General features: G+C 57.8%; 1 protein-coding gene across 1 annotated transcript; it reads right to left on the bottom strand.

Moving 5' to 3' along the window:
• Nucleotides 1-787: 787 nt before the first annotated feature.
• Nucleotides 788-19,280, bottom strand: DISP2 (dispatched RND transporter family member 2). Its single transcript, XM_055130902.1, has 8 exons — nt 19,101-19,280; nt 13,255-13,584; nt 12,339-12,368; nt 12,090-12,213; nt 11,759-11,874; nt 11,197-11,324; nt 10,787-10,884; nt 788-8,308 (listed from the first exon to the last, which is right to left on the bottom strand). Exons 1-8 carry the CDS (start codon nt 19,214-19,216, stop codon nt 5,051-5,053), a joined length of 4,200 nt encoding a protein of 1,399 aa, XP_054986877.1. The 5' UTR covers nt 19,217-19,280; the 3' UTR covers nt 788-5,050.
• Between the last annotated feature and the right edge of the window lie 5,041 nt (nt 19,281-24,321).

The following is a 24,321-nucleotide window of genomic DNA, read 5'->3' as shown; positions in this document are numbered from 1 at the left end:
GACCTAGGCACCATGGTAGAGAGAGTTTTCTGGGCACCACACTGCAGCCAGCTTCGGGTGAGCAAACAACCAGAACTGTGTGACCCCTAGAAGCACCGCAACTACTGTGTGTGTGTGTGTGTGTGTGTGTGTGTGTGTGTGTGTGTGTGTGTGTGTCCCAAAACCCCATCCTGGTCATTTCAGTCATGGAAGGAAGAGGAAAACCAAAACAGGAAAACCCAAAGCTACATGTTTGTCCCCAGGCACATGGTTTCCTTGCTTTCCGTCTCTCAACAGAACAGAAAAGGGTTTGGTTTTGTTTTTTGTTTTTGAGTCACACCTGGCAAAGCACAGGGGTTACTCCTGGCTCTGCACTCAGGAATTACTTCAGGAATTACTCCTGGCGGTACTCAGGGAACCATATGGGATGTAGGGAATCGAACCCAGGTCAGCCACATGCAAGGCAAACACCCTACCTGCTGTGCTATCGCTCCAGCCCCCAGAACAGAATAGTTTTATTGAAAAGTAGAAGAGAAAGAAACTTTGTAATGGGATGAACTTTCCACACAAGACAAAGTTCTCTCTCTCTCTCTCTCTCTCTCTCTCTCTCTGTAACATGTAGCTCCAGGAATCATGCGGAGCTGGGCATCAAACCCGGGGCTCTCACATGCTTTGCCTGCTGAGCTCTCTCCAGCCCCTGCGTGATTTTCTTTAGCAGCCCTCAAGCTCTTGTGTTTGGAGCATGAGAATTTGGTATAGTCCATCTTACCCTATGTTGAAGTATAAGGTAAATGATCACACGGACACAGATTTACAATAATTATGTTTATAAAGGTCCTTCTGGGGTTTCTCAGAGGAATGGCTTTGGACAACCAGACATTAACACAGCATAGAGTGACTTTCTCATCTTCCCTATGTGAACTGGCTTATGATTTCTCCTTTTATTTTTTTCCTTTTGGTTTTTTGGACCTCTCCCAGCTTACTCCTGGCTCTGCGCTCAGGAATCACTCCTGGAGGTGCTCAGGGGACCATATGGGATGCTGGGGATTGAACCTGGGTGAGCCACATGCACAGCAGGCGTCCTCCCTGATGTACGATCTCTCCAGCCCACACTTTCTTCTCTTAAGCAGACACACCTCCATATCATGGCACCCCGAGAAATGTTCTTCCTCTTCTCCAGGTCAGTGGGATCTGGATGTGGGCATGGGGCACCAGCCATTGCCCACATACACTAACAAAGACTGAGATAAGATCGCCAGTGAGGAAAAGATGAGACACTGTCCAGACAGCTCGATGGTTCACCAATGCTTTGCCGTCCCTGATACCCCTCACCGGCCCCCCTGCTCTGTATGTTTCATGCACTTGGAGAAGAAAGGAATGAGCAGGAGGGGTAAGACTTTGGCTCGTGAATCTCCTGTAGGATGAGTCTCAACTGTGCATGACCATCCCAGTGTGCCATATGCCATGTGCCGTGAAACAGAAAACTCCGCCAGGCACGCCAACCTCTATCCAACGCGGTCACCCTAAAAGTCCCCGAAGTGCCACAAAGGATGGGGTTCTCCCTAGTCACAAACTACAGCAAGTTACACCGAGAGACACACAACACACACAGCCATCACTCTCTGGGTGTGAGTTCAAGGCCTGTGGCATCGACAGGGACTCGCCCTCCAGCCTCGAAGGAGTGTTCGTGTGGTTCTTTCAATGCGCCTCCGTGAAAACACAGCCTCGTTTGGCTCTCTAGAGCAAACATGAATGTTTTGGCCCATTTCCCCTGCCTACCTCACACATGCTTCTGAGGCTCCCCCCACATGTGTCTAGTTACCAACTGCAACCACCCATAATACTAACTAGGAATAAACCTGCTGAATGCAAAGGACATTGAAAATGCTGTAGATGCTCCTTTCCACACTTGGGGCTCTTAGCCCAGATGCGTGGCAGCCCCACGGGGATCATCCACAGTTGGTCTGGGTCCCCAGGGGTGGCAGGATGATGCTTTAGCGGACCACTGGGCTTCCGGTCCCGAGTCCAGCAGAAACAAGAACAAATCCAAGTACTTCAGCGGCTCTGGCTCCTCTGCAGAGTTAGGTGAGCCTCCGAAATCTCCAAGTGGTGCCTCAGCTGCATCCAAATCCCTGCTGCCGCCCCGGCGACCCTCCATTCTGTAACATTTCAGGGCTCGGCTCCTGGCAGTGTCTGCAGCTCCAGCTCCAGACTCAGTATGGGCCCCAGGAATAGCACAGGACGGCAGAGCATGCGCCTGCTGTGGCAGCCAGTTCAAACCCAAGGCTTACCATGTCCCTCCGATGACAAGCAAGAAGGGGTGCCAGGCTCCTTTTGGTCCAGGTTCACACTGCCCTTTCATACCCTGGGCCCAAGGGCCACTCAGGGATTTGCTGAGAAGCAACAAAGATGGTGGATTTCCCGAACAGACTCCTGGGGGCAAAGAGAGAGCTCGGCGGGCTGGGGCACCTGCTCAGAACGTTGGAAGTCCGGCTCAGGTCCCAGCACTCATGATCCCCCCACCTGACCCTCCGGACCCCCGAAACACAGGGCAGCGAGCAGCCCGTAGCAGCACACTGCCAGGGGTGGCCCCAAAACCAACAGGGAGAGAGAACAGACTGTGGCTCCTGCTCCTCCCCTTGGCTCACCGTCCTGGTCAGTTTGGCTGTGTGACAGCAGAGGGAGGCAGTGCACGGTGCAAAGTCTGATGTGATGAGAGGCCCTACGATGAATTCCATGTGGGCATGAGGTGAGAAATGCCATCAGATGCCCAGGGGGTGGGTCTAAGGTACACCCCCGTCGCCGCCTCCCCAGCCCTGTGTTGGGAGTGGAGAAGGGTTCAGTCCCCTCTCCTGCGAAGGAGTGGAGGTAGCCCCCATTCCTGTCATAGCTAGTGTCTCTCACAGGGCAGGAATCCAGGGGTGGGAGGTAGAGCTCTACAAGGGACTAACACACGGCCGGGGCCCCCCCTGAGCACTGCTGGGCATGGCCCCAACAACCATGAAGAGAACCGTAAGAAACCAAAGACACAAGAACCGAAGTACCCCGACGAACCCCCTGACTGCCTCAGACTGTCTGGCTCTAGAAAAATCCCTTCCTCCTGTGACATCCGTCTATAAAACGGCATTCAAACCACATTCTCTGGAGCTGCCTGGAACTGGAGGGGGTTCCAGTGCCCCTGAAAGACAGTAGTAGAAAGGGAAGCTGACCCAGGTCTCACAGCACCCATCCTCGGAAGTGCATTTGAAAAAAAATAATCTGTTTTATATACTGTGTTTTCACACAAGAATTCTTTGGAGAAAGGTCCTGAGGCTATGACATTTGCAAACTTCTAGAACAGACAGTGGTGAAGGTGCCTTCCAGGGGGAGAGACTAGGACTGTGGAACGCCAGGTCAAGTCATCTTCCTCCAGGAAGCCTTCCCGGTTACCCCAGCTGCAGGTCCTTGAGCTCCAGCCACAGAGAGGTGACAGGCATAAGCCTAAGGCCCTCAGCACACCCGCCACGGTGCCAGCATCACCCACACTGCCTGTGGGCGGTGTGAGCCATTTGCCCAGCAAGAGGTGAGCTCCTGGGATCAGAATTTAGCCCCACCCCCACCCCCACCCCTCTACCCTTTCCCCCCAAGCAGGTGTTCAGCAAACCCTCTCAAGTGTCATGAATTCTCCCTTCCTAGGGATAAAACTTTCCAGAGACTCCCTGAGGAGGTCCGTCTTTTGGCCCGTGTCTTTTTTGTTTTCTTTTTGAGTCACACCCAGCGATGCTCAGGTGTTACTCCTGGCTCTGCACTCAGGAATTACCCCTGGTGGTGCTCAGGGGACCATACGGATGCTGGGAATCGAACCTGGGTAGGCTGCGTGCAAGGCAAACGCCCTCCCCGTCCTCCCCACTGTGCTGTCGCTCCAGCCCCATTGGGCTGTGTCTTCAGAGAGAGCCGTCCTGGGGAGCAGCTTGACTCCCACTCCCCAAGTCCCCCCTTCACTGAGCTCTGCCTTCCACAGTAGGCCACCCCCTATTGTCTCTTCTGGCCTTGGCCCTGACCCTACACTGGGGAAGCCTTCGGCCAGGCTTTGAGGCGGGGCACAGCTGGTTTTGCTCTGAGCACAGCTGTCTCTGGAGACAGAAGCCTGAAGGGAGGAGGGTGGACACTCAGACACCAGCAGTACCGAGGGGAGGGCTCCCTGCCCACTCTGGCGGTCAGCATCCTTGAGGCCGTGGCAGTGGCCACAGGAGTGGGAGCTGGGTGGTGAAGTGAGGGAGGGAGCCTGCCCAGTCATTGCCAGCTCTGTGACTTGGCCTAAATCACGGAGCTGCACTGAGGCTCCACATCTCTGCCTGTAAATTGGGGTCCAAAGGACCCGGCCAACTGCCAGTTACCCTACAGTGAAGTAGCCAGATCCAAGGAGATGGGGGTGGGGGGGAGCGGGGAGGGTGGGCGCCCTGTGAAGGGGACGTGCAGGTATATGAAGGGCTCAGAAGGGACAGTGTCAGAGTCTGGGCCCCAGGGGCATGCTTGTGGCTGACCTGTACCCTCTCAGCCCAGTTCTGAATTTCTGGGGAGTATGGGAGTGAGATTGTGGTTGGGCGTGGGGCGGAGAGGAGAGCTGGGAGGGCAGTTGAGGGCTGGGAGGGCCCAATTCTGGGCCATAAAAACTCCCTAAAGAAAAGGCAATCACCTGATAAAGGGCCCCTCCAGAGTGGAGGCCCGGGCTGCTGCTAAGGTTTCCGAGGGTAGAGAGTGCTCTAGGAGGTACCCCGGCACGGCCCCAGGAAGTGGGTTCCTCAATCTCACTGACTTGTGTGCCTTTTGGGAAGGGGGACCAGATCAGCCCTTCCTGCTTCCCCTGCAGAGGTGGGCCCCAAGGGTACAGGAGGGGCTGGTCACAAGGGAACTTAGGGTTCCCTCTAAAGACTCTCTCTATGGAATCCCCAGATGTGGGGTGTAAGCAGCAGCCGGGGTCCCAGCGGGGCCTCTGCAGGCTCCACGGCCAAAGGGGAGCCAGCTCCAGGCGCCCCGCCCCCGCCTGCCGTCTCTGACAGCTCTGCGTGGCCCTGCCCGGCCCCGGGGCCTCTCAGCTACTGTAGCCCGAAGTGTGTGTGCTGGGCCGGCGCAGCCAGACATCGGGCAGGTCGGGCTGGCTATTGGGCAGCACCACAGGGCTGCCGTCCCCCGGGCCCCCACGGCCTTTCCAGGACGAGCTGCTCTGGTGGGAGGGGGCCAGCGACGGATCGTATACAGTCTCCTTCAGCGCCAGCCACAGAGTGTCCCGCTTGCTGTTTAGCTGGCCCCGCTCCAGGACCGTCTGCTCCGTCTCGTCCAGGTCCTCCGGCGAGGCCCCCACCGAGTCAGGCACACGGGCGCTGGGCTCGGAGGTGCTGAGGCAGGTCTCATCCGAGACGCTGAGACCCTCCAGGGTGCTGGCCGAGGAGCAGAGGCCATCGGGCGGCTCGGCGACCTTGGGCGGTGGGGACGAGCGGGCGGGCGCTCGGGGGGAGACGTGCATGGCCTTGACCCTCTGGGCCTGGGAGTCCAGCCTGAGCCGGGTGCGGGGGCTGGGGCCCACCTGCTTATAGGGGGAGGAAGTTTGCAGGGCCGGGCACTGGCTGAACACGGCCTGGTGGTCCAGGAAGAGCTCCCTGGGGGAGGCTGGGCCCAGGGGGGGCCGCGGGCAGCAGGGCCCATCATGCAGCTGCAGATCCTCAGAGAGCACCGAGGGCCGGTGGGACAGTTTGCTGGTGGCGGTGCTGGTGTCAAAGCTGGGGCTCCGGCGCCGTGCCAGGGGCTGCAGCTCGTACTGCTCCGAGCAGGCCCCAGGGGCCCCTCCTGCCGGTCCTGGGCGAGGGCGGCTGGCCTTCTCCCCGCCTGGCTCCCCGGCCCCCGCGTCCCAGGGCAGGTGGGCACACGGCCAGAGAATCTGCCCGCAGTTCTTCTCAGGGCCGAAGAAACAACAGAGGGACTGGAAGAAGAAGCTGGCAAAGCCACAGCTGACGCACTTGACCATCATGAGTGCGATGCCCAGCTTGCGGTAAAGCAACACCGTGGCGGGCAGCATGAGCACACCTGCGGCGAACAGCGCCGCCGCACCCACCGCCGTGGCGCAGCTGGTCTGGCGCAGGGAGAAGGCCACGCGGCTCAGGCGGTCGGGGTGCGGGCACAGGTGGTAGGAGATGCAGTAGTTGACGGTGAAGTCCACCGAGAGGCCCACGGAGGCTGAGAGAAAGAGGGCCTCGGCCGTGTTGAGCTGCCACTCCAGGAGAACCAGGAGTCCCACCGTGAACAGGACCGTGCCCGCCACAGCCGCCACGGAGAAGAGGCTGAGCGGCACGTTCCAGGTGCCCAGCAGCAGGGTGGCGAAGGCCAGCGCCAGGGCCAGGCCCAGGACCACGGCGGGCTCGGTGCTCAGGCTGTGCTGCAGGCTGTACAGCTCCAGTCGGCTGGTGAACCAGCCGCCGCCCAGGCCGGGCGGCGCCCTGCTCAGCTCCGCGGCCAGCCAGCGGCTGACCTCGCCGTAGAATCGGTGCGCCTGGTTGTAGTCCGCACTGTACAGGAAGTTGGTCTGGAACTGCAGGACCAGGGCGGCCAGGTTGCCCTGGGAACCGAAACGGGGCCCCAGGTCCCGGGAGCTGGAGGCACCTTGCTCCAAAGCCATCATTTTGAGGCAGTGCAGGAACAGCTGCGGTGCCCAAGGGAAGTCCGAGGGGCCACAGCAGAGGCCAGGCCCCAGGCGAGCGCAGGCGGGGCTGTCCATCCACTGCTGCAGGGCTTCCACAAAGCACAGCGTGGCCGGGCCCTCCAGCTGGACTCCGAAGAAGCTCTGGTTCCGGGCTCCCTGGCACAGAGCCAGCAGCCAGCGCTGCGCCTCGGGCCCGCCGACCGAGAAGGCCGGGTCACTCACCAGGGAGGTGTTGCTGCGAGGGTCCAGGGGGTCACCGGTGTCCACGGGCAGGATGCCCCACACCAGGACCACGGGCATGTGGCCGCCCTCGCCCTGGGGCAGCCGCTCGAACAGGAACTGCTGGCGGTACTCGGCGTCGAAGCGCTCGAAGGGGTGGCTGGGCCGGAAGACCTGGCCGCGGGGCGGGGGCAGCGTGGGCAGCCGCAGGCGGGGGCTGACGCCCGCGATGTAGGCGCCCCCTGCCGCCAGCGCGGCGAACCAGCACACCCAGATGTAGCGGAACTTGATGACGCCGCACGGCAGCAGGCGCTGGAAGAGCAGGCGGGACGTGCCGGCCGCCGCCCGCCGCAGCCCGCGCAGCCGCCGCGCCAGCGCCAGCGCCAGCCGCCGGGGCGCGCTGCCCCGCCACGCGCCCGCCGCGCAGCCGCCGCCGGCCAGGTAGCGCTCGTGGAGCACTGCGGACGCGGGCAGCCAGGCCAGCGTGAGCGCCAGGTGCGCCAGCACGGCCGTGCCCATGTAGAGCGCGAAGCAGCGCACGGCCGGCAGGCGGCTCAGGTAGCTGGCGTAGAAGGCGGCGCCCGTGGTGAGCCCCGACACCAGCAGCAGGTAGCCGAAGTGGTGCATGGTGCGCGCCACGCGCTGCGCCAGCCCCCCCGACGGCAGCTGGCTCTTGCTGAGGCGCCACAGGTCGAAGAAGACCAGGGTGTGGTTGGCGCACACGCCGCTGAGCAGGACCAGGGCTGCCAGGTTGACGAAGGGGAAGTAGGCCAGGCGGAAGGCCACGTGGTAGAGGAAGAAGGCCACCAGCAGGGCCCCCAGCACCCCCAGCAGCACCATGAGCGTGAGGAAGAGCGAGCGTAGGTAGAGCGCCAGGCTGAGGAAGATGGCAGCCAGGGCCAGCAAGGGGTACACCGTGTCTTGGGACAGGTAATGCCGGAGCAGCTCCTGCTTGAGGCCCAGGTCCATGCCGGTGATGGACGTGTAGTTGTCCGAGAGCTCCCAGGGCGAGGCCAGGCGGTCCAGGTAGATGGCCATCATGGAAGGCCCCTTGGGGGTGGGCAGGAAGAGCAGGCTGTACTGGAGGGAGGGCACCTGGTAGTCGGCGGTCTGGGGACTCAGAAAGTCCCTGTCCAGCAGAAAGTGCAGGAGCTGGTAGACGGCGCTACTCTGGGAGCACTTGGTGGGCAGCCGGGCACAGCGTGGGGGCTTGTCCTGCCCGGGCCCCAGGCACAAGGGCGTCAGGAGCCCACGGTGGTAGTAGAGGGCGCAGGCCCTCAGCAGGGCCAGCGTGCGGGCCGCGTCGCCTTCGGTGGTCTCCAAGCAGGAGGAGCGGTTGGAGAGCACAGCCACATAGTTGCCCAGGGACCAGCTGGGGCAGCACTGGTTGGCTGCTGTCCGCTGGCACAGGGCCCCGAAGTGGGCGTGAGAGCGGATCTGTAAGGCACACACATGGCAGGAGAGAGCACTCAGGGGCCGGGCAGGGGCTCAGGTTTCCAGAACCCAGCCCGAAGTTTCCCGAACTCATTTCCAGGCACTTGGTGGTGCCTGGGGTGGGGGGGTTCGTGCAGGGCAACCCCGGCCTCCCACCTGCAAAGGCATTCACTCAGCCCTCTGAACTCTCTCCTGGACACTCAGAGGCAGATCTTTGACCTAGGCTAAACCACATGCATCAGAGCGGCCTTCGGCTCCCAGTCCCCGTAACAGCACCTACATCCTGGCTCCTTCAAAGAGAAGCTGAAGGAAAGGAAAAAGAAGGCCCATGGCCTCCGCCTGAGACCCCCTTCCCCTGAGCACACACAGCCAGGGGAGGTGGGGGCAGGTCCGGGGTGGGGCTGGAGTGATAGCACATCAGGTAGGGTATTTGTCTTGCCGACCCGGGTTCCATCCCAGGCATCCCATATGGTCCCCTGAGTACAACCAGGAGTAATATACTGAGTGCTTATTCCAGAGCCAGGAGTAAGCCGCCCTGTGCATTGCCAGGTGTGACCCAAAAAGCAAAAAAAAAAAAAAAAAAAAAAAAAAGTCCAGGGAACCCAAAGCAAGCAGTGGAAGGAGTGGAAGCCCAAACCTCTACATCTTCCACTGTTCTGATTATTTATTTATTGGGTTTTTTGGCCACACCTGGCAGTGCTCAGGGCTCACTCTTGACTCTTTGCTCAGGAATCACTCCTAGCAGCGCTCAGGGGACTATAGGTTGTGCTGGGGATTGAACCCAGGTCAGCACCGTATAAGGCAAGTGCCCTCCCCACTGTGCTATTGCTCCAGCCCCAACTCTGGTGTGTTTAAACTCACTTTTATTTTTTTGACCACACCCAACCATGCTCAGGGATCACTCCTGGTGGTGCTCAGGGAACCATATTTGGTGCTCGGGACAAACCAGGGGCAGCTGCATGTGAGGCAAGTGTGCTACCTACGGTGCTCTCTCTCCAGCCCCCGATTAAACTCACTTATGTCTGCGGCCGAGCAACAGTACAGGGCTGGAGGGCTTTGCTTGAATCAAACATGGCTGGAGGTCCATGTTTGAGTCCTGATGCTGCAGAGTCTCCCAAGCACTGCCAGAACAACCACCGAGCACCTGCCAAGTGTCACCCCCTAAAACCCAAATTCAAACCACCCATTTATGGCTGTTCCCTGCTTCCTTTCCTCCCCCACCCCGCTGCAGACATCAGGCAGGTTGAACACAGACCCGGCAGTCAGAGGTTCTGTTCTGCTGGGTCACGGAGACAGTGGGAGTATCTATTGAGAAGTCTATCTCCAGCTATCTGGTTGTATTTTTTTATTGGCTTTACCTTGTTTAATCATCACAACAACCCTATTGATGGCATAATCATAACCCACATTTTAAAATAAATTAATTAATTAATTTTGCTTTTTGGGTCACACCCAGCGATGCACAGGGGGTACTCCTGGCTCTGGCTCTGCACTCAGGAATTACCCCTGGCGGTGCTCAGGGGACCATATGGGATGCTGGGAATTGAACCCGGGTCAGCCGCATGCAAACGCCCTCTCCGCTGTGCTACTGCTCCAGCCCCAGTCCACATTTTATTTTATTTTATTTTATTTTTTTTTTTTTTTGCTTTTTGGGTCACACCCAGCAATGCACAGGGGTTACTCCTGGTTCTACACTCAGGAATTACCCCTGGCGGTGCTCAGGGGACCATATGGGATGCTGGGATTCGAACCTGGGTCAGCCTGGGTTGGCCGCGTGCAAGGCAAGCGCCCTACCCGCTGTGCTATTGCTCCAGCCCCTCCACATTTTATTTTAAAATGAATTTATTTGGCGTGAGAGGATTGGGCCACTAGTGGTGCTCAGGAGTTACTCCTGGCTGTGTTCAGGGATCACTCCTGGCAGTGCTCAGGGGTACCATATGGGATGCCAGGGTCTGAACGAAGGTCCACGGCATGCAAGGCAAACACCCTACCTGCTATACTATCACTCCAGCATCTTGGACCCAAATTTTGGACACATAGGGATCTGCCTGAAGTCACATAGCTTGGGAGGATTCGGTCTGGTCTGAGAGCACGTAGCCATAACCAGCATGTAGGGGACTCAGATGTGTGTGTGTGGGGGGGGAGGGGTGGACTCACAGCCTACTTTCCTTCAGAGGCTCCTGGTATGGTTCTCCAGTGAGCAAAACTTGATGGAGACTCTATTAAGCCCCTGGGACTCTTTTACAGGACCTTTGAGTCCTTCACCCCCCTCTCTCTCCCCACCCCCGCCAGAATCTGCCTGTCTGCTGCAGCAGCTGTTCTATGAGCAGCAGGTCCCTCTCTCCCCACCTCAGCCCAGGGCTCTGCAGGGAGGCAGCCCGTGTGTCTGGGGCAGGGACTGCGCTCCCGCGGCCCTGTCCCAGCCTCTTCCTGCAGGGTCAGGTCCTTGTGGCCCTGGCCCCTCCCCGCCCGCAGCCTCACCTGTTCCTGCTCCATGCGGCACATGGAGTGCATGGCGTGCAGGTTCCACAGGCTGCCCGCCGACGTGGACATGAACACCAGCTGTGCATAGCTTTTCTCTGCAACACACCCGCCAGGCTTAGGCCTCCGGGCCTGGCTTCCGGGCCCTCCCCCAAAGGAAGATGCTCACCTCTCGGAGCCCGACACCCAGGCCTGCCCCCTCTGCTCGGCCCCACCCTGACCCAGCTTCCACCCCCATGGCTGGGCCCCTGACACCTGCTGCCTCCCTCAGGGGTGACCCAACATCCTTGACTTGGAGGCCCCCAGCCCACATCCTTCCCTTCCTGTCTGCCAACATTTGTTCCCTCCTGTTCTGGTGGATGGGCTGGAGGCCACCATTAAGGTTGGGGAACAGCCAGGCTGCAGCTTACCAGGGGGGCCACAGAAGAAACTGTCTTGTCCTCTGCCCTCCTGGGGTGCCACCATCCTCCGAGGCCGGACCAGGCCCTCCTGGGTGCTGCCCCCAGTGGTGGGACTCAAGGTGCTATGGGGGTTTGAGCTGAGGAAGGAAGAAAATCTGTACTGGGCACCGCACCGTCTGGGCTGAGGGCTGCCTTAGAGGCCAGAGGCCCATCCCGGGGCCCCAGCAAGCACCGCTGACCCACCTCAGGGGAGAGTACTTCACAGCTGAGGCGGGGGGGAGGGGAATGTCTCTCAAGCAGTGCTCAGGGGGCCCCAAGTGCCTCTCTCAGCAGACAACTGGATGGGAGTGAGGCCCAAGGATGCTGGGTATTGCCCAGATCACCCCAGCCGTGCTGGTGGGGGGCACCCAGGGCTGTACCAGGCAGTGCTCAGAGGGCCATATAAGGAGCCGGAGATCGGAACCAGGATCGGCCATGTCAAGGCAAGTGTCCTCGCGCCTCCCCCACAGACCCTGAACAACCTCATTCTGCCCCCACCCAGCCCCTGTCAGGGGCGCGAAGAACCCATTACCTATTTAACATCAAGTCTGGAGAAAGGGACAGCAGCTTCCCGGGGCCTGTGAGGGCCTGCAGGGCTCTCCAGACGATGAGCTTGCGGCCAATGTCTGTATCCCGAGGCTCAAAACCCTGTAGGGAGAGGGCAGGGGGGAGCGGGCAGACACAGGACGCCCCCCCACCCCCCGCAGCCTGCAGGGCCAGGGCAGGGTCCTTCTGAGCCTCTCCCTGGCTGTCCCTGAGGGCAGGAGCCCGCCCTCCACCCCCAGCTGCCCTCTCCTGCTCCCTGCCCCAGACTGAGCTGAGCGCCCAGGCCTGGGGGGACCCTTCCCCCTTGGGCCCCTCACCATCAAGGGCTTGGAAAAGTCCGGCAGCTGGCCAGCCAGCAGTCCCGCCAGGGTGCAGAGAAGGATGACCATCAGACACAGCAGCAGCACCACCCCCGGCCACTCGGCGATCAGCTGGGAGTAGCTGGGGAGAGAAGGAGCCCCCTGAACCAGGGTGGCCAAGGAGGAGCCGCCAAGGAGGGGGGTGGTGAGGCGGAAACAGCCACGGAGCTGGCCACCCCTGGGGGTCCACAAAAGGCCCAGGCCTACCTCTTTGGCATCCGGAAGGTGCGTTCCTGCCTGGGAAGGAAAGATGAAACACTTGCTTGGCAGAGTCCTCATGGGCAGTGTGGGGTGGGGGAATATGGGAAGACCTGGGCATTCCCGTGCCCGAACCCCGGCCCTCACCCCTATCCCCTCCTGGCTGCCTCCTTCTTCAGAGGCAACGTCTCAGGCATCTTCTGATGGAAGTCTAGTGCCCTGAGAGTCAGCATCACTGGGGGGGGGGGTGCCTCTTAAGCATGTTCCAAGGGTCTTGGGGCCACTCCCAGTAATACTGTGCATGATAGTCTTTGGGCCTCATGGTGCTGGGGCCAGAGGGGCCACACCCCATGGTGTTCATGGGGCCATGTGGTGCCAGGGAGTGAACTTGAGGCTTCAAGTGTGCAAGGCCTGCAATCCAGCCTTGGCACTATCTCTCCCAACTCCTCTTTTTTCCTTTTTTTTTGCTTTTTTTGGGTCACACCCGGTGATGCACAGGGGTCACTCCTGGCTCTGCACTCAGGACTTACTCCTGGTGGTGCTCGGGGGACCATCTGGGATGCTGGGAATCGAACCTGGGTCTGCTGCATGCAAGGCAAACACCCTACCTACTGTGCTATTGCTCCAGCCCCTCTCCCCAGCTCCTTGACCCCACTATCTCTCCGCCCCACTTACCTGACTTTTTTTTTTTTTTTTTTAGTTTTTGAGTCACACCAACGATGCTTAGGGGTCACTCCTGGTTTGTGCAGTCAGGGATTAGTCCTGGCAGTGCTCGGGGTTGGGGGGCCAGATGGGATGCTTGGGATCAAACCTGGGTTGGGCGCATGCAAGGCAAGTGCCTCCCCCACTGGACTATCTGTCCAGCCCTCCCCCCACTTTTAAGCACAGCTCGCTTCCCTGCTGGCCGGCCTTGGGCCCCTCTCACCTGACGCTGACCACGTGATGCTGCGCCGAGGGCGGCTTCCAGGCCCCATCGCGCTGTGACGGCTCCGGGGAAGGGCTGAGGCTGGAGCCATGGGTGCACAGAGCCGCCCGGTCCCCTAGCCCTGGCAGGGAACTGCCCCCCCGGTATTCCTGGGGTGCCCGGGGAAAGGAGAATTGGGCAGGGGCCAAGGGGCTGGACTGGCCCACAGGTTGGAGGTTGGAAGCTGCTGGTGGGGCTGCCGAAGAGCTAGAGGGGTCTTCAAGGGGGCAGCTCTGGAGGGAGCAGCTTCTCTCCGGGCTCCCCTCGGAGGCCACAGCTTTGCTCTGGGACCTGCAGGGGGAGAGAGGCATGGAAGGAAGACTCAGTGGGGGCTTGGGGGCTCACGGGTCTAGCACCATTCAGTAAATCAAGACAAGGAAAGGGCGGGCAGGGTTCTGTTGCTCTCTTGGCACTACCCAGTGACTGGTGGCAGAGGGGGAAGGTGACAAGGGTTGGGGTTCTGGGTCTGTGGCCTTAGAGTGCCCCCTCTGGGTCCATTGTTACACTCATACCTCTCTGTGCTCGACCCAATAGACACCACCCCCTCAAATACTTGTACACACATGACCTTTTTTTTTCTTTTTTGCAGGAATGGTGCTCAGGGCTTACTCCTGGCTCTGCACTCAGGAATCACCGATGACAGTGCTTGGGGGACCATACGGGATGCCAGAGGTGGAACCTGGGTCAGCTATGTGCAAGGCAAGTGCCCTACCCACAGTACTATTGCTCTGGCCACACATGACCCTTTTTTTGCTGCTTCCAAACACACTGCCAGGGAATTAGACAGGGAGGGTCCATGGAGGCCACTGCTGGTGGGTGACAGATGTGGAGTACAGCTGTCAGGAGGGTGGATGTCATGGAGGAAACAGCCCAGTGGAGTGCCCAGCTTTGACAGGGTCAGGGAGCAGCCAGGGACCCTGGGCAAAGTTGCTACTGACTCGCAGAGCCCAGGGCAGAGCCTGGCTTGGCAAGGTCCATCTGGTGAGTTGGGACCCACAAGGAACTTGCGGAGTTGGAGGCAACAGTTGGTTTCTGGAATTCTGGAATCTGTCATGTAGGCATCTCTATGTGTGGAGTCAGCCTCACTGCAAGTGAGGGGGAAGGTGGCAGGATACCAGACCCAGGACAGGTGAGGATGGCCACAGACAGGGTGCCTGAGGGCTGTGGGAGGTGGCACTGGGTGCCGGGCTGTGCATCTTTGGCAGAGCGCGGGAGCTGGCAGCACTCCTGTAGGAGAGCCAGGTGCCTGCCAAGCTAACCTTGGCATCTTTCTGGCTTGCTGCACTGCCAAGTGGTTGGGGACCAGAGTCCGCACACTGCCCGTTGGAGACTAGCTCTGCACAGAGGAAGGAAGGAAGGAAGAGGCAAGCCTCTCCTCGTGCTCTCAGGAGTCTGGCAGGCTGGCCCCTCAGCCTGGGCAGGAGGGAGTTTGGGATGAGTCAAAGGAGGAGAGCATAGGAGATGGGGGTCCTCGCCTCACTCCTCCAGTCTGGAGCTTTGGGAAGGATGCAGGAGTCTGGAGAGCAGAGCGAGGGAAGGACTGGGCATGGTGCCTCCCTCTCAGGCAGGGTCTGAGGAGGAGCTGAGGTGACATATGTGAGGTGCTGGCTGGTGGCCTGGCCTGTGGAGACACATCTGCGTCCCGGCCCCTCATCCGTACATGGCGCTGTGGGAAGCAGGTGGTCTGAGAAGTGCAGTTATATTTACAGTTTGACCTCTTTAAGCGCCTCAGATGATAGATTTCATTTTAGAACTTTTCACACCTTGAGATTCTCACTACATATATAATCATGAAGGTTTTTCTTTGGGTTATCCAAAAGAACGCATCAGAATCCAACCTATGGTTTAAATCACTGACACTTTTTTATTTTTACTAACTCAACATTTAGAATGTTTTTTTTTTCTTTTTGGGTCACACCCGGTGATGCACAGGGGCTACTCCTAGCTCTGCACTCAGGAATTACTCCTGGAGGTTCTCAGGGGACCATATGGGATGCTGGGAACCAAACCCGGTCGGCCACGTGCAAAGCAAACTCCATACCCGCTGTGCTATCACTCCAGCCCAACATTTAGAAATTTTTTTTTAAATTCCACCATTGTTTTATTTTATCTATGTATATGTCCATTTATTGGCATGCCAGGGATGGAACCCAGGGCCTCACACATGCAGGATAGAGTCACATCCCCTGGCATCAAGGAGGGGCCTTAGGTGAGCAAACACAGTCAATGATACAAGTCCTGGCAGATAAAAGATCTTTTGTTTGGGTTGAAGGGGGGCAGGCCTACTCCCTGCTCTGCTCAGAGGCCATACAGTGCCAGGCATCAAGCTCAGTTCTCCTGCATGCAGAGTACTCGCTCAAGCACACTGGGTTATATCCCTCAACCCAGACGAAAAATCTAGTAAGGGGTCAGAGAGATAGAAAAGGGGTTAAAGAATGTACCTTGCATGTGGCTGACCCCAGTTCAACTCCCAGAACTGCAGATGGATCCCAGCGTCATCAGACATGATCCCTGGGCAGACCTAGGAGTAAGCCCTTAGCACTGCTGGGTATGTATCCCCCACCCCCCAAAAATCCTACAAAAGTCCTATAGGCCCATCCCCTGCACCGAAGGGAAGCTGGATAAATGGCCCGGGTTTATGTATAAAAGTGTAGACATTTAACTTGTGGGGTAAGGAGCACACCCAACTATGCTCAGGGGTTACTCCTGGTTCTGCACTCAGGGATCACTCCTGGCAGGCTCAGGGGAACAAACAGGGACCCAGGATTAGACCCAGGTCAGCTGTGTGCAGCCTCTCCCGCTGTACAATCACTCTGGCCCCCTCTTTCCCATTTTTATCCTGCAGGTCTGTTTTTAGCTTCTGCACATGCTGGGCATTGTGCTTGGTCAGGGTTGGTTCCTGAAGTCATGCGGCTGGCCGCTGGGTCTGGCTGACCCTTCCTAGAGCTGGCTCTGACCGGGTTGGGAGCATGAGGTAGCTGGGCTTCCTCAAGCTGTCTATGGCCTGCCAGTAAACTGAGCCTTGGGCTGGTCCGAGGCACCAGGGTTCAGCTGGGAGATGCGAGCAGTTTCTTTTTATAAAGGGGGTGCTAAGGAAACTGGCGCCTTCTCCCTTTGTCCATCTGCCAGACCTTGTACATCCATGCCACTCCTCAGCAAGCTTCTGCCCACGGGGTGTTCCGGCCTCCACCACAGCTTTGTGTTTACTGGTGACACCCTGGCTCTAGCACCTTCCTTTCCACCCCTTCTATTCCTCTCCAGAGACCCAGACCAGCAGCTCTCAACTCCCATCCTCTGGGTTGCGTTCATCATTGACTATATCGCAGGATTTGGCTGGTTGATTTTGTTTTGGTTTGGGGTGGGGGGTTGTGGGCCATACCTTGTTGTGTTCAGGGGCTACTCCCATGCTCTGTGCTTAGGGGTCACTCCCAGCAGCGCTTTGGGGACCATAAGGTGCCAGGACTAGAGCTGGGGTAAACGTGTCCATATTATCTCTTCAGCCCCCTTCCCATTCTTGCATTTATAGAACCAGGCATTTGTCTCACCCATCTGAGGGTTCTCAGGGGCTCTACTGATAATCCAGTCAAGTACCCCAGGCCCGGCCTTCAGCTTTTGCTCTCCCCCTCTCAGTTCTAAGGCTCTGACAGGAGTAAGCAACTTCGCAGCAGCCTGTCTCTTGGCAAGCCAAGGACGGTAGCAAGCAGAGGGAAGAAAAGTATGGTGCAGGCTGCAGTCAAGGCCAAAGCACCAGAAGCCAGGGCCTGACTGCCGGCTTCTAACACAGAGACACCAATGCACCTTACCCTGCAATCCTAAGCCTACAGCCACACAGCCACATGGGCATCCCTGTGACCCGGCAAAGTGGGCAGGACTAAGTGGTGAGCAGCTCATACCACTAGGAAAGTTAAAAAGGGATTTTTTTTAGCTTGTTCTTTGGGGGCTACACCTGGCTGTGCTCAAGGTTTATTCCTGGCTCTGCACACAGATCACTCCTGGTGGGTTTGAGGGATCATATGTGATGTCAGGAATCAAACCCAGGTCAGCCGCTTGCAAGGCAGATGTCCTCCCTGATGCACTATTCTCTATCCCTTAAAAGATAATTTTAAAAACAACTCAAAATGGCCTATTTCAAACATTTTTTCTGTGCATATTAGTCAGGGTCTATGGATGTGTTTTTTTTTTTTAAAAAAAAAACAAAACAAAACAATCTATCCCCACAGTGCTACTCAGCTCAGCATGACCACATTTGCGTTTCTGGGGTTGAACTGAACAGAATTCCTCTGCCCGGTTAGTGTCCAGGGTATCTGAGGTTTGTGAGGGGATTGTGAGCCCAAGAATGGTGTCTGCATGCAGGGAAGCAGTAAACCAGACAGCGCTGGTCCTTGGCAACATCTCCAAAGCAGCAAAGGACTCTCCAGCTCTTTCTGGGGATGCTTTAGGCCCCAGAGCTCCGTCCTACATGGTCACTCTCCCTCCCTTGCTCATGCCTGGCTCTTTGGTAAGGCCGGAGTGTCAAGCAGACCCCCGATTCAAGAAAAACAACCCTCCTGTGTCTCACCCCCTTGAAGATAAAGCTCTGTTACCTCTCCTCATCAGAATGCAGCTAAATCTAGCCAGAGGCAGTGTTAGCCATGGAGGGAAGAAAACACGGCACTCCCTTCCACTTGTGGGGCCCCCTCTTGCTCCCAGGCACAGAATGGACATTTAACTGGGGCAGTCCTGGAAAACGTGTCCACCTCTGGTTTGCTCTCCGGTACTAAGGCGCCACCCCATCCACCAAAAATACATTTTATTTCAGTTCAGGAGAGAGAGAGAGAGAGAGAGAGAGAGAGAGAGAGAGAGAGAGAGAGAGAGAGAGAGAGAGAGACAGACAGACAGACAGACAGACAGACAGACAGAGACAGAGAGACAGAGAGAAATATAGAGAGATAGAGACAGAGAGACATAGGGAGAGAGAGAGACACAGAGACAGACAGAGAGAAAGAGATATCAGGGAGAGGTATCTGGAGGCAGTCAACGATCAGGCAGAGCACAGAAATTGCACCAGATTGTTACCTGTCTGAGCTGATTCCAGACAGGAGGGTGGCAGAAGGGAGAGGAAAGGCATGGAGAGCTGGACCCTGGGGTAGGGTGGGGGGCAGGTGGGAAGGTACCCTTCATTATCCTTCCACACCCAACAGTCTGGGGTTCTTGCAGGCCCTACTGACCACAAGCGAGCCTCAGAGCACCACAGCTGCTCCACCCTAGGCCTCCAGCCACTGCAGGTGGTCGCCACGCTCCAAGACGCTCAGCCCACACGTGCAGCAACCAGCTATGAAAGGCAGACTGGTGACCGGCAGTGACGGACAAAGACCGTCCCTGGCGAAGTGTCCGAGGGTATCCCCGGATACACACCTTGTGGAGCTTCTAGTCCACCATACATGCGCACCCTCCAGCCCCCGCTGACTTGCTGGAACCCGGGTGGGGGGACTTGGGGGCGGCAAGGCCTTGAGTGAAGGACTCTGGGGGTGGGGGGCTAGGTGGTGGTGGGGTGGATCCTTAGGGCCTCAAGGGGGAAGGCAGGAACAGTGGGTGGGGCAGGTCCCCGGGGCGGTGAGGGCGTTGGGGGCTGCCAGTCGCGGCGAACAGGGATGGAGAAAATCGACTCGGCAGAATGAGGGCGTGGCCAGGGGAGCCTGGAGCGTACAGGCTCGGAAGGGGGCACTGGGAGCGGCTGGGCAAACCAATGGGGCGACATATGGCGGCTACTGGGGCTACCTGGGCGTGGGAAGGTCTGCGAGCTGGGTGTGCAGAGCCACCCGCCCTACCTGTCCGGGGAGCTGCCGTCCGGGGCCGCGGGCTCCTCGTCGGGCCGCTGCTCCCCTTCCGGATCCCGGCCGGGCGCCGGACCGCTGCTGCCACTGCTGCAGCTAGCACCGTCCATGCCCGTGGGCGGCGCCGCTGTCCGGGCGCTGGTGCTGAAGCCGCGGCGGCGGCGGCGGCGGCGGCGGCGGGGAGCTCTTGCGCATGCGTCTGTGCTAGGCGGGCCCGTCGCTGGGCGGGGCGGGCGAGAAGCTCATCCAATGGGCGCAGCCCAGGTGGGCGGGGCCAGGAGCTTCCCGCGGCGCCACTGCCCAGCCCTGGAGCCTCCCGGGCTGGTTAGACCCGGTGGGTACCGCTGGGCTCTCAGCGCTTTTGGCTGCTACGCGGAGGTGCGCATCGCCTACCCGGAAGGAACCGCGCAGCGGGCCCCCGGACACCTGCAGAGAACTCAGAACTTGAATCGCAGTCTTGCAGCCAGAAAGGCACGGAAGCTCGTCCCTCACTCGATTGGGCGGGACCCCCGAGGGTGGAGCAGCCAGGCCACTGGATCCCCACATTTCTCCAGGCTCAGCGCTTCCCCACTTTTCTCCAGTGGGGCGAGGCAACCTCCTCAAGTTGGATCTTTCTTCAGGTTCTTCAGGACCCGTGTCTGTCTGTGCTTCTCAGATGTGGAGCCCCAATTCTGTTACTCAAGTGCCCAGTATAAATAGCAGAGTTCTCGTCCAGAGAACACCCCCTCCACCCCGCCCCAGTTCTTTTTCTTGGAGTCGCGCACTCCACTTCAGCCTAGAGCTGCTCAACAGCCTCCCCAGCCATCTCCCATTCAGAATGTGGTTGTGAGGGGGCTGGGGTGGGGACTGGGCAGACCTGACTAGAGGTTGTGGTGGCACTAGGATAGGTATGGGTGGGCCTGGGAAAGGCCTGAGAGTTGCGGGGATGTGGGGTGTGGGTGGGCAGACTTCAGCATGCAAACTGGCTGTATGTCTGTATAGGGAAGGCCAGGCAGAATGGGAACTAAGGTAGACAGGTTTCCTAAAACATGTCAGCATCCTCTGCAAGTAATGCACCAGGTGTGTGTGTGTGTGTGTGTGTGTGTGTGTGTGTGTGTGTAAAGGTAGAGGTGTGATGGGCCTGCTCTGGTTAGCTTCAGCTTGGGGAGGTAAAAGGCTTGGAAATGGGTGTCCACTGCATGAGGTGCAGTCAGACATGTGCAGAGAGCACCTTTCTCTTCCCATGGAGCCTTCGGATGTTCCATGCAGACAGCAAAACTTTAGCTAGTTGGTAGAAAGGAAGGCAATCCTGAAGGGCGGACAGGGAGTGGGAGTCTGCACAAGGTAGGGGAGGCTAGAGAGTTTTATGGGTTTGGTTTGTTTGGGGGCTACACTTGGCGGTTACTCCTGCCTCTGCACTCAGGGGTCACTCCTTATGGACTTGGGGGTCATATGGGGTGCCAGGGATTGAACCACATACAAGATTGGCCACATGTGAGGCAAACACCCTACCCACTGTACTACTGTTATGGCCCCAGAGTTTCATGGATTTTTCCTTTCATTCTTTCTTTCTTTCTTTCTTTCTTTCTTTCTTTCTTTCTTTCTTTCTTTCTTTCTTTCTTTCTTTCTTTCTTTCTTTCTTTCTTTCTTTCTTTCTGCCTTTTAGGTCACACCCAGTAATGATCAGTGGCTACTCCTGGCTCTGCACTCAGAAATCATTCCTGGAGGTGTCAGGGAGTATATGGGATGCCAGGGATTGAACCCATTTAGGCTGCATGCAAGGCAAATGCCCTACCTGCTATACTATCGCTACGGCCCTCAAGGAATTTTAAGGTGAAAAATATATGAGGAAAACCAAGATCCCGGATGAGGTAGAAGAAAGCAGATCATATGGAAATGAGGCGACCCCTGTGTCCAAGAGTGTGTGAGGTCTGGCCACAAGGCCACTCTTAAGGCAGTGGGCTGACCGGGGGGAGGGGCAGAGAAAAGAAGGGGTGAACTTATGGGACCATGAGCTGTGGGGACCTCCTGAGAACCCTGAGAGGGGTCACCATTTTCACAAAGAAAACTGAGACCACCAGGCACCCCCTGTGGCACAGCCAATGCCAGACTGGATGTGATAAAAGAGGGGCTCTTTCAGAATGGAATATGGCCTCCAGGAGGCTGTTTCGTCCTGAAGAAGTTTATGAGTGGTGTAAAACCCTCTAATCTGGAGCCCATGCACTTGAATTTGAAGACTTATATATACCACTATTTATGTGTCCTTGGAAAAACGAGATTGATTGATCAGTAATCGTTTAATTATTAATCATTTGCTTTATTAATAATCAATTTGCTTCATTAATCACTTTTCTCATTTGTAATATAGTGATGGGCTGGAGCGATAGCATAACAGGTAGGGCATTGGCCTTGCCCGCGGCCAATTTGGGTTCGATTACTCCGCCCCTCTCGGAGAGCCCGGCAAGCTACGGAGAGTACTTCACCCACGCGGCAGAGCCTGGCAAGCTACCATGGCGTATTCGATATGCCAAAAGCAGTAACAATAAGTCTCACAATGGAGATGTTACTGGTGCCCGCTCGAGCAAATCGATGAGCAACGGGATGACAGTGATACAGTGATACAGTAATATAGTGATAATGATATCTATATCACATACACGTGTGAGTCCTGATTAAAAAACTCAACTTAGTGCTCGCTTCGGCAGCACATATACTAAAATTGGAAGTTTGTATGTAATCAAAGTAAAGAGAAAGTAAAGTGAAATTTATCAACTGCACAGGCTGGGTGGGGGGCTGAGGGGTGGGGGGGTAGGGGAGAGGTTTACTGTGGTTCTTGGTGGTGGAATATGCGCACTGGTGAAGGGATGGGTGTTCGAGCATTATGTAACTGAGACTTAAGCCTGAAAGCTTTGTAACTTTCAACATGGTGATTCAATAAAAAAAAATTAATAAAAAAAAACTCAGAAGTTTCTGTTTGAGCATCATTCCAGGGTAAGCAAGTACCCACTCAGACACTCCATTCTTGTGTCTTCTTTCCTGATACAGATGAGGCAGAGTGGGGTGGAGGGGTTACAAAAGGCCCTAGGAGTGGCTCTCCTCAGGACAGTGTCCTTGGCCATGGCCAGAGGCTCCCCAGGAGCCTGTGGGATGACTCCTCCCAGGATTATACCAGACATGTGCCTGCAGTGACCTGCGGATGGCCACATTGCAGGGGTGCCTTCCCTCATGGTCACAGAGCAAGAGCAAGAGCAGCACCCTCCTTCGTGCCCTATGAGAGGAGACTTGGGGTTCCTGGCACTAGCTGGGCGTCATGAAGGTGAAGGTCCTGAGCCAGAGACACCAGGGGCAGCCTCGGCAAAGCCAAGACACCAAGGCGACAAATGGTGGAAGACAAAGGTTCATCCGTTCCAGTTCTTCCAGCTGAGACCCAGTTCCCACTCTCCGAACTTCAGTCTCTCTGTAACTGAAAGCAGAAGGAGCTCATCTTCTTTGTTCTCTCACCCAGGAACCCTTGCCAAGCAACTGGAGGTTTTTCAGTCTCAGAACTGCAGACTGACTGTACTCAGAGCTGAGGATGGGGACCTGGTGGCTCCAGAAACCCCGTGAGTGGGTGGAGGGTGTCATCAGGGCCAGGAGAGATGCACTGCGACCCAGGAAGCAAGGCCGGAGGGTGGGAGGTGGTGAGGCTAGTCTGTGCCTGTGTTCCTGGCAGAGCGGGGCTCAGGGCTGTGCTGGTGTGGTGTGGTGTGTGCCGGAGTGTACAGACCGTGGCGGCTGTATTGTACCCGTGCCTGCTGGGTACCCGCCGAGCACAAAGCTGCGTGTGGCTGTGTGTCCCTGACAGGGGGAGTGGGTGAGTGCAAGCCTGTTCCTGAGTAGCTGCCTGACCCCAGCCCTGGGAAGGAGAGAAAGGAAAGGCTGGGTGGCCTCAGTCAGCAGAGGCAGCGATTTAACCCTCTGTCTTGCTGGAACCACTGCTGAGCCTGGAGGCCAGAGGCCCTGGGAGGAGAAGGTCATCACCTTGCAGGTGCAAGGAGCCTGGGACCTGGGGGTACTTGTGGGGAGAGTCCCCCAAGTCTGCTTCTGCCTCTAAGGGCCTGAGAAGACTTAGGTATGAGTAGGGGTGGGGAGGGCATGGGGGGGCGTCTCCAGGGCAAAGACTGAGAGAGGCTGATCTAGATTTGGTGACCCTGAAAACAGCTACCACCCCACCCGCTTCTCCTTAATCCTTCTGTAGTGGCGTCTGCGGATGGCAGCCAGGGGAGTGGGGAGAGCAGGAAAGGGGCGCAGGGGTCCTTCTCTGGGAGAGGTAGCTCTTAGCGGCTCTGCCATGAGGCCGGGGTTTGAGACCAGTCCAGCCATGCCGGGAGACCTTGGGGAGTGGGGAAGTGGGGGGCGGGGCAGGAAGGCAGCAGAGCTTGGATCCGGCCTGGGAGGGGCTTGGGGAAGGAGGGAGACAGATGGGAAAGCAGGAGAGGTGCAGAGAAGCGCAGCCTGCAAGGGAGGGTGGGGGTGGGAGGGGGTGCGGCAGAGGCCCAGCCTGCACCCCACTTTTCCTGTGAGGGGAAGAAGTAGATGCTCTCCTAGGGCCTCTGAAGAAGGCTGGAGGCCTGGCAGGCATAGAAGCCTGGCAGCGGGGGGAGGAGGAAGCAGCCTGTCTCCAACCCTGGGGAGAGGAAGGGAAGGAGGCAGCTAGTGCGGCTCCTCCAGGGAGTGCCCCTCCTCTGCCTCCTGGCTCCCCATCATCCCCCCCGCACTCACTCCGGCAGGCCCAGAAACAGACTGCTATAGGTGAAAAGTCCCAGATACCCTGCTGGCTTGAGTGGCCAGAGGAGGTCAGTTAGGAAGCCTGGCTGCTTATCCAGCCTCTGTCTGCCCTCCCAAGCGGTGGCACAGCTGCCAAGAGTGGAGTTCTGGGCCCCAGACGCCACCCTGAGCGTGACCCCCTAATCCTGGGCGTTGCATATGAGGTGGGAGAAGACTCTGCCTGCCTCACCTTGAGAGCAAAGCTCAGCTGAGGTGAAGGCTGTGCTGGCCGGAGCACAGTGGGGAAGGCGCTTGCCTCGAACATGCCCTTTTCAGGTTTAATTCCCCGCATCCCACATGGTCCCCCGAGCCCACCAGGAGCGATCCCTGAGTGCTAGAGCGATCCCTAGAGTTAACTCCTGAGCATTGCCGCATGTGCCCCACTCCCCCCCCTCAAAAGGATACTTGGGACTCAGCAGGGCTAGAGCTG

Source organism: Sorex araneus, chromosome 3, assembly GCF_027595985.1.
Source record: "Sorex araneus isolate mSorAra2 chromosome 3, mSorAra2.pri, whole genome shotgun sequence".
Lineage (NCBI taxonomy): Eukaryota > Metazoa > Chordata > Mammalia > Eulipotyphla > Soricidae > Sorex > Sorex araneus.
The sequence above is the reverse complement of the archived record's forward strand: the minus strand, read 5'-3'. Positions and strand labels throughout refer to the sequence as shown.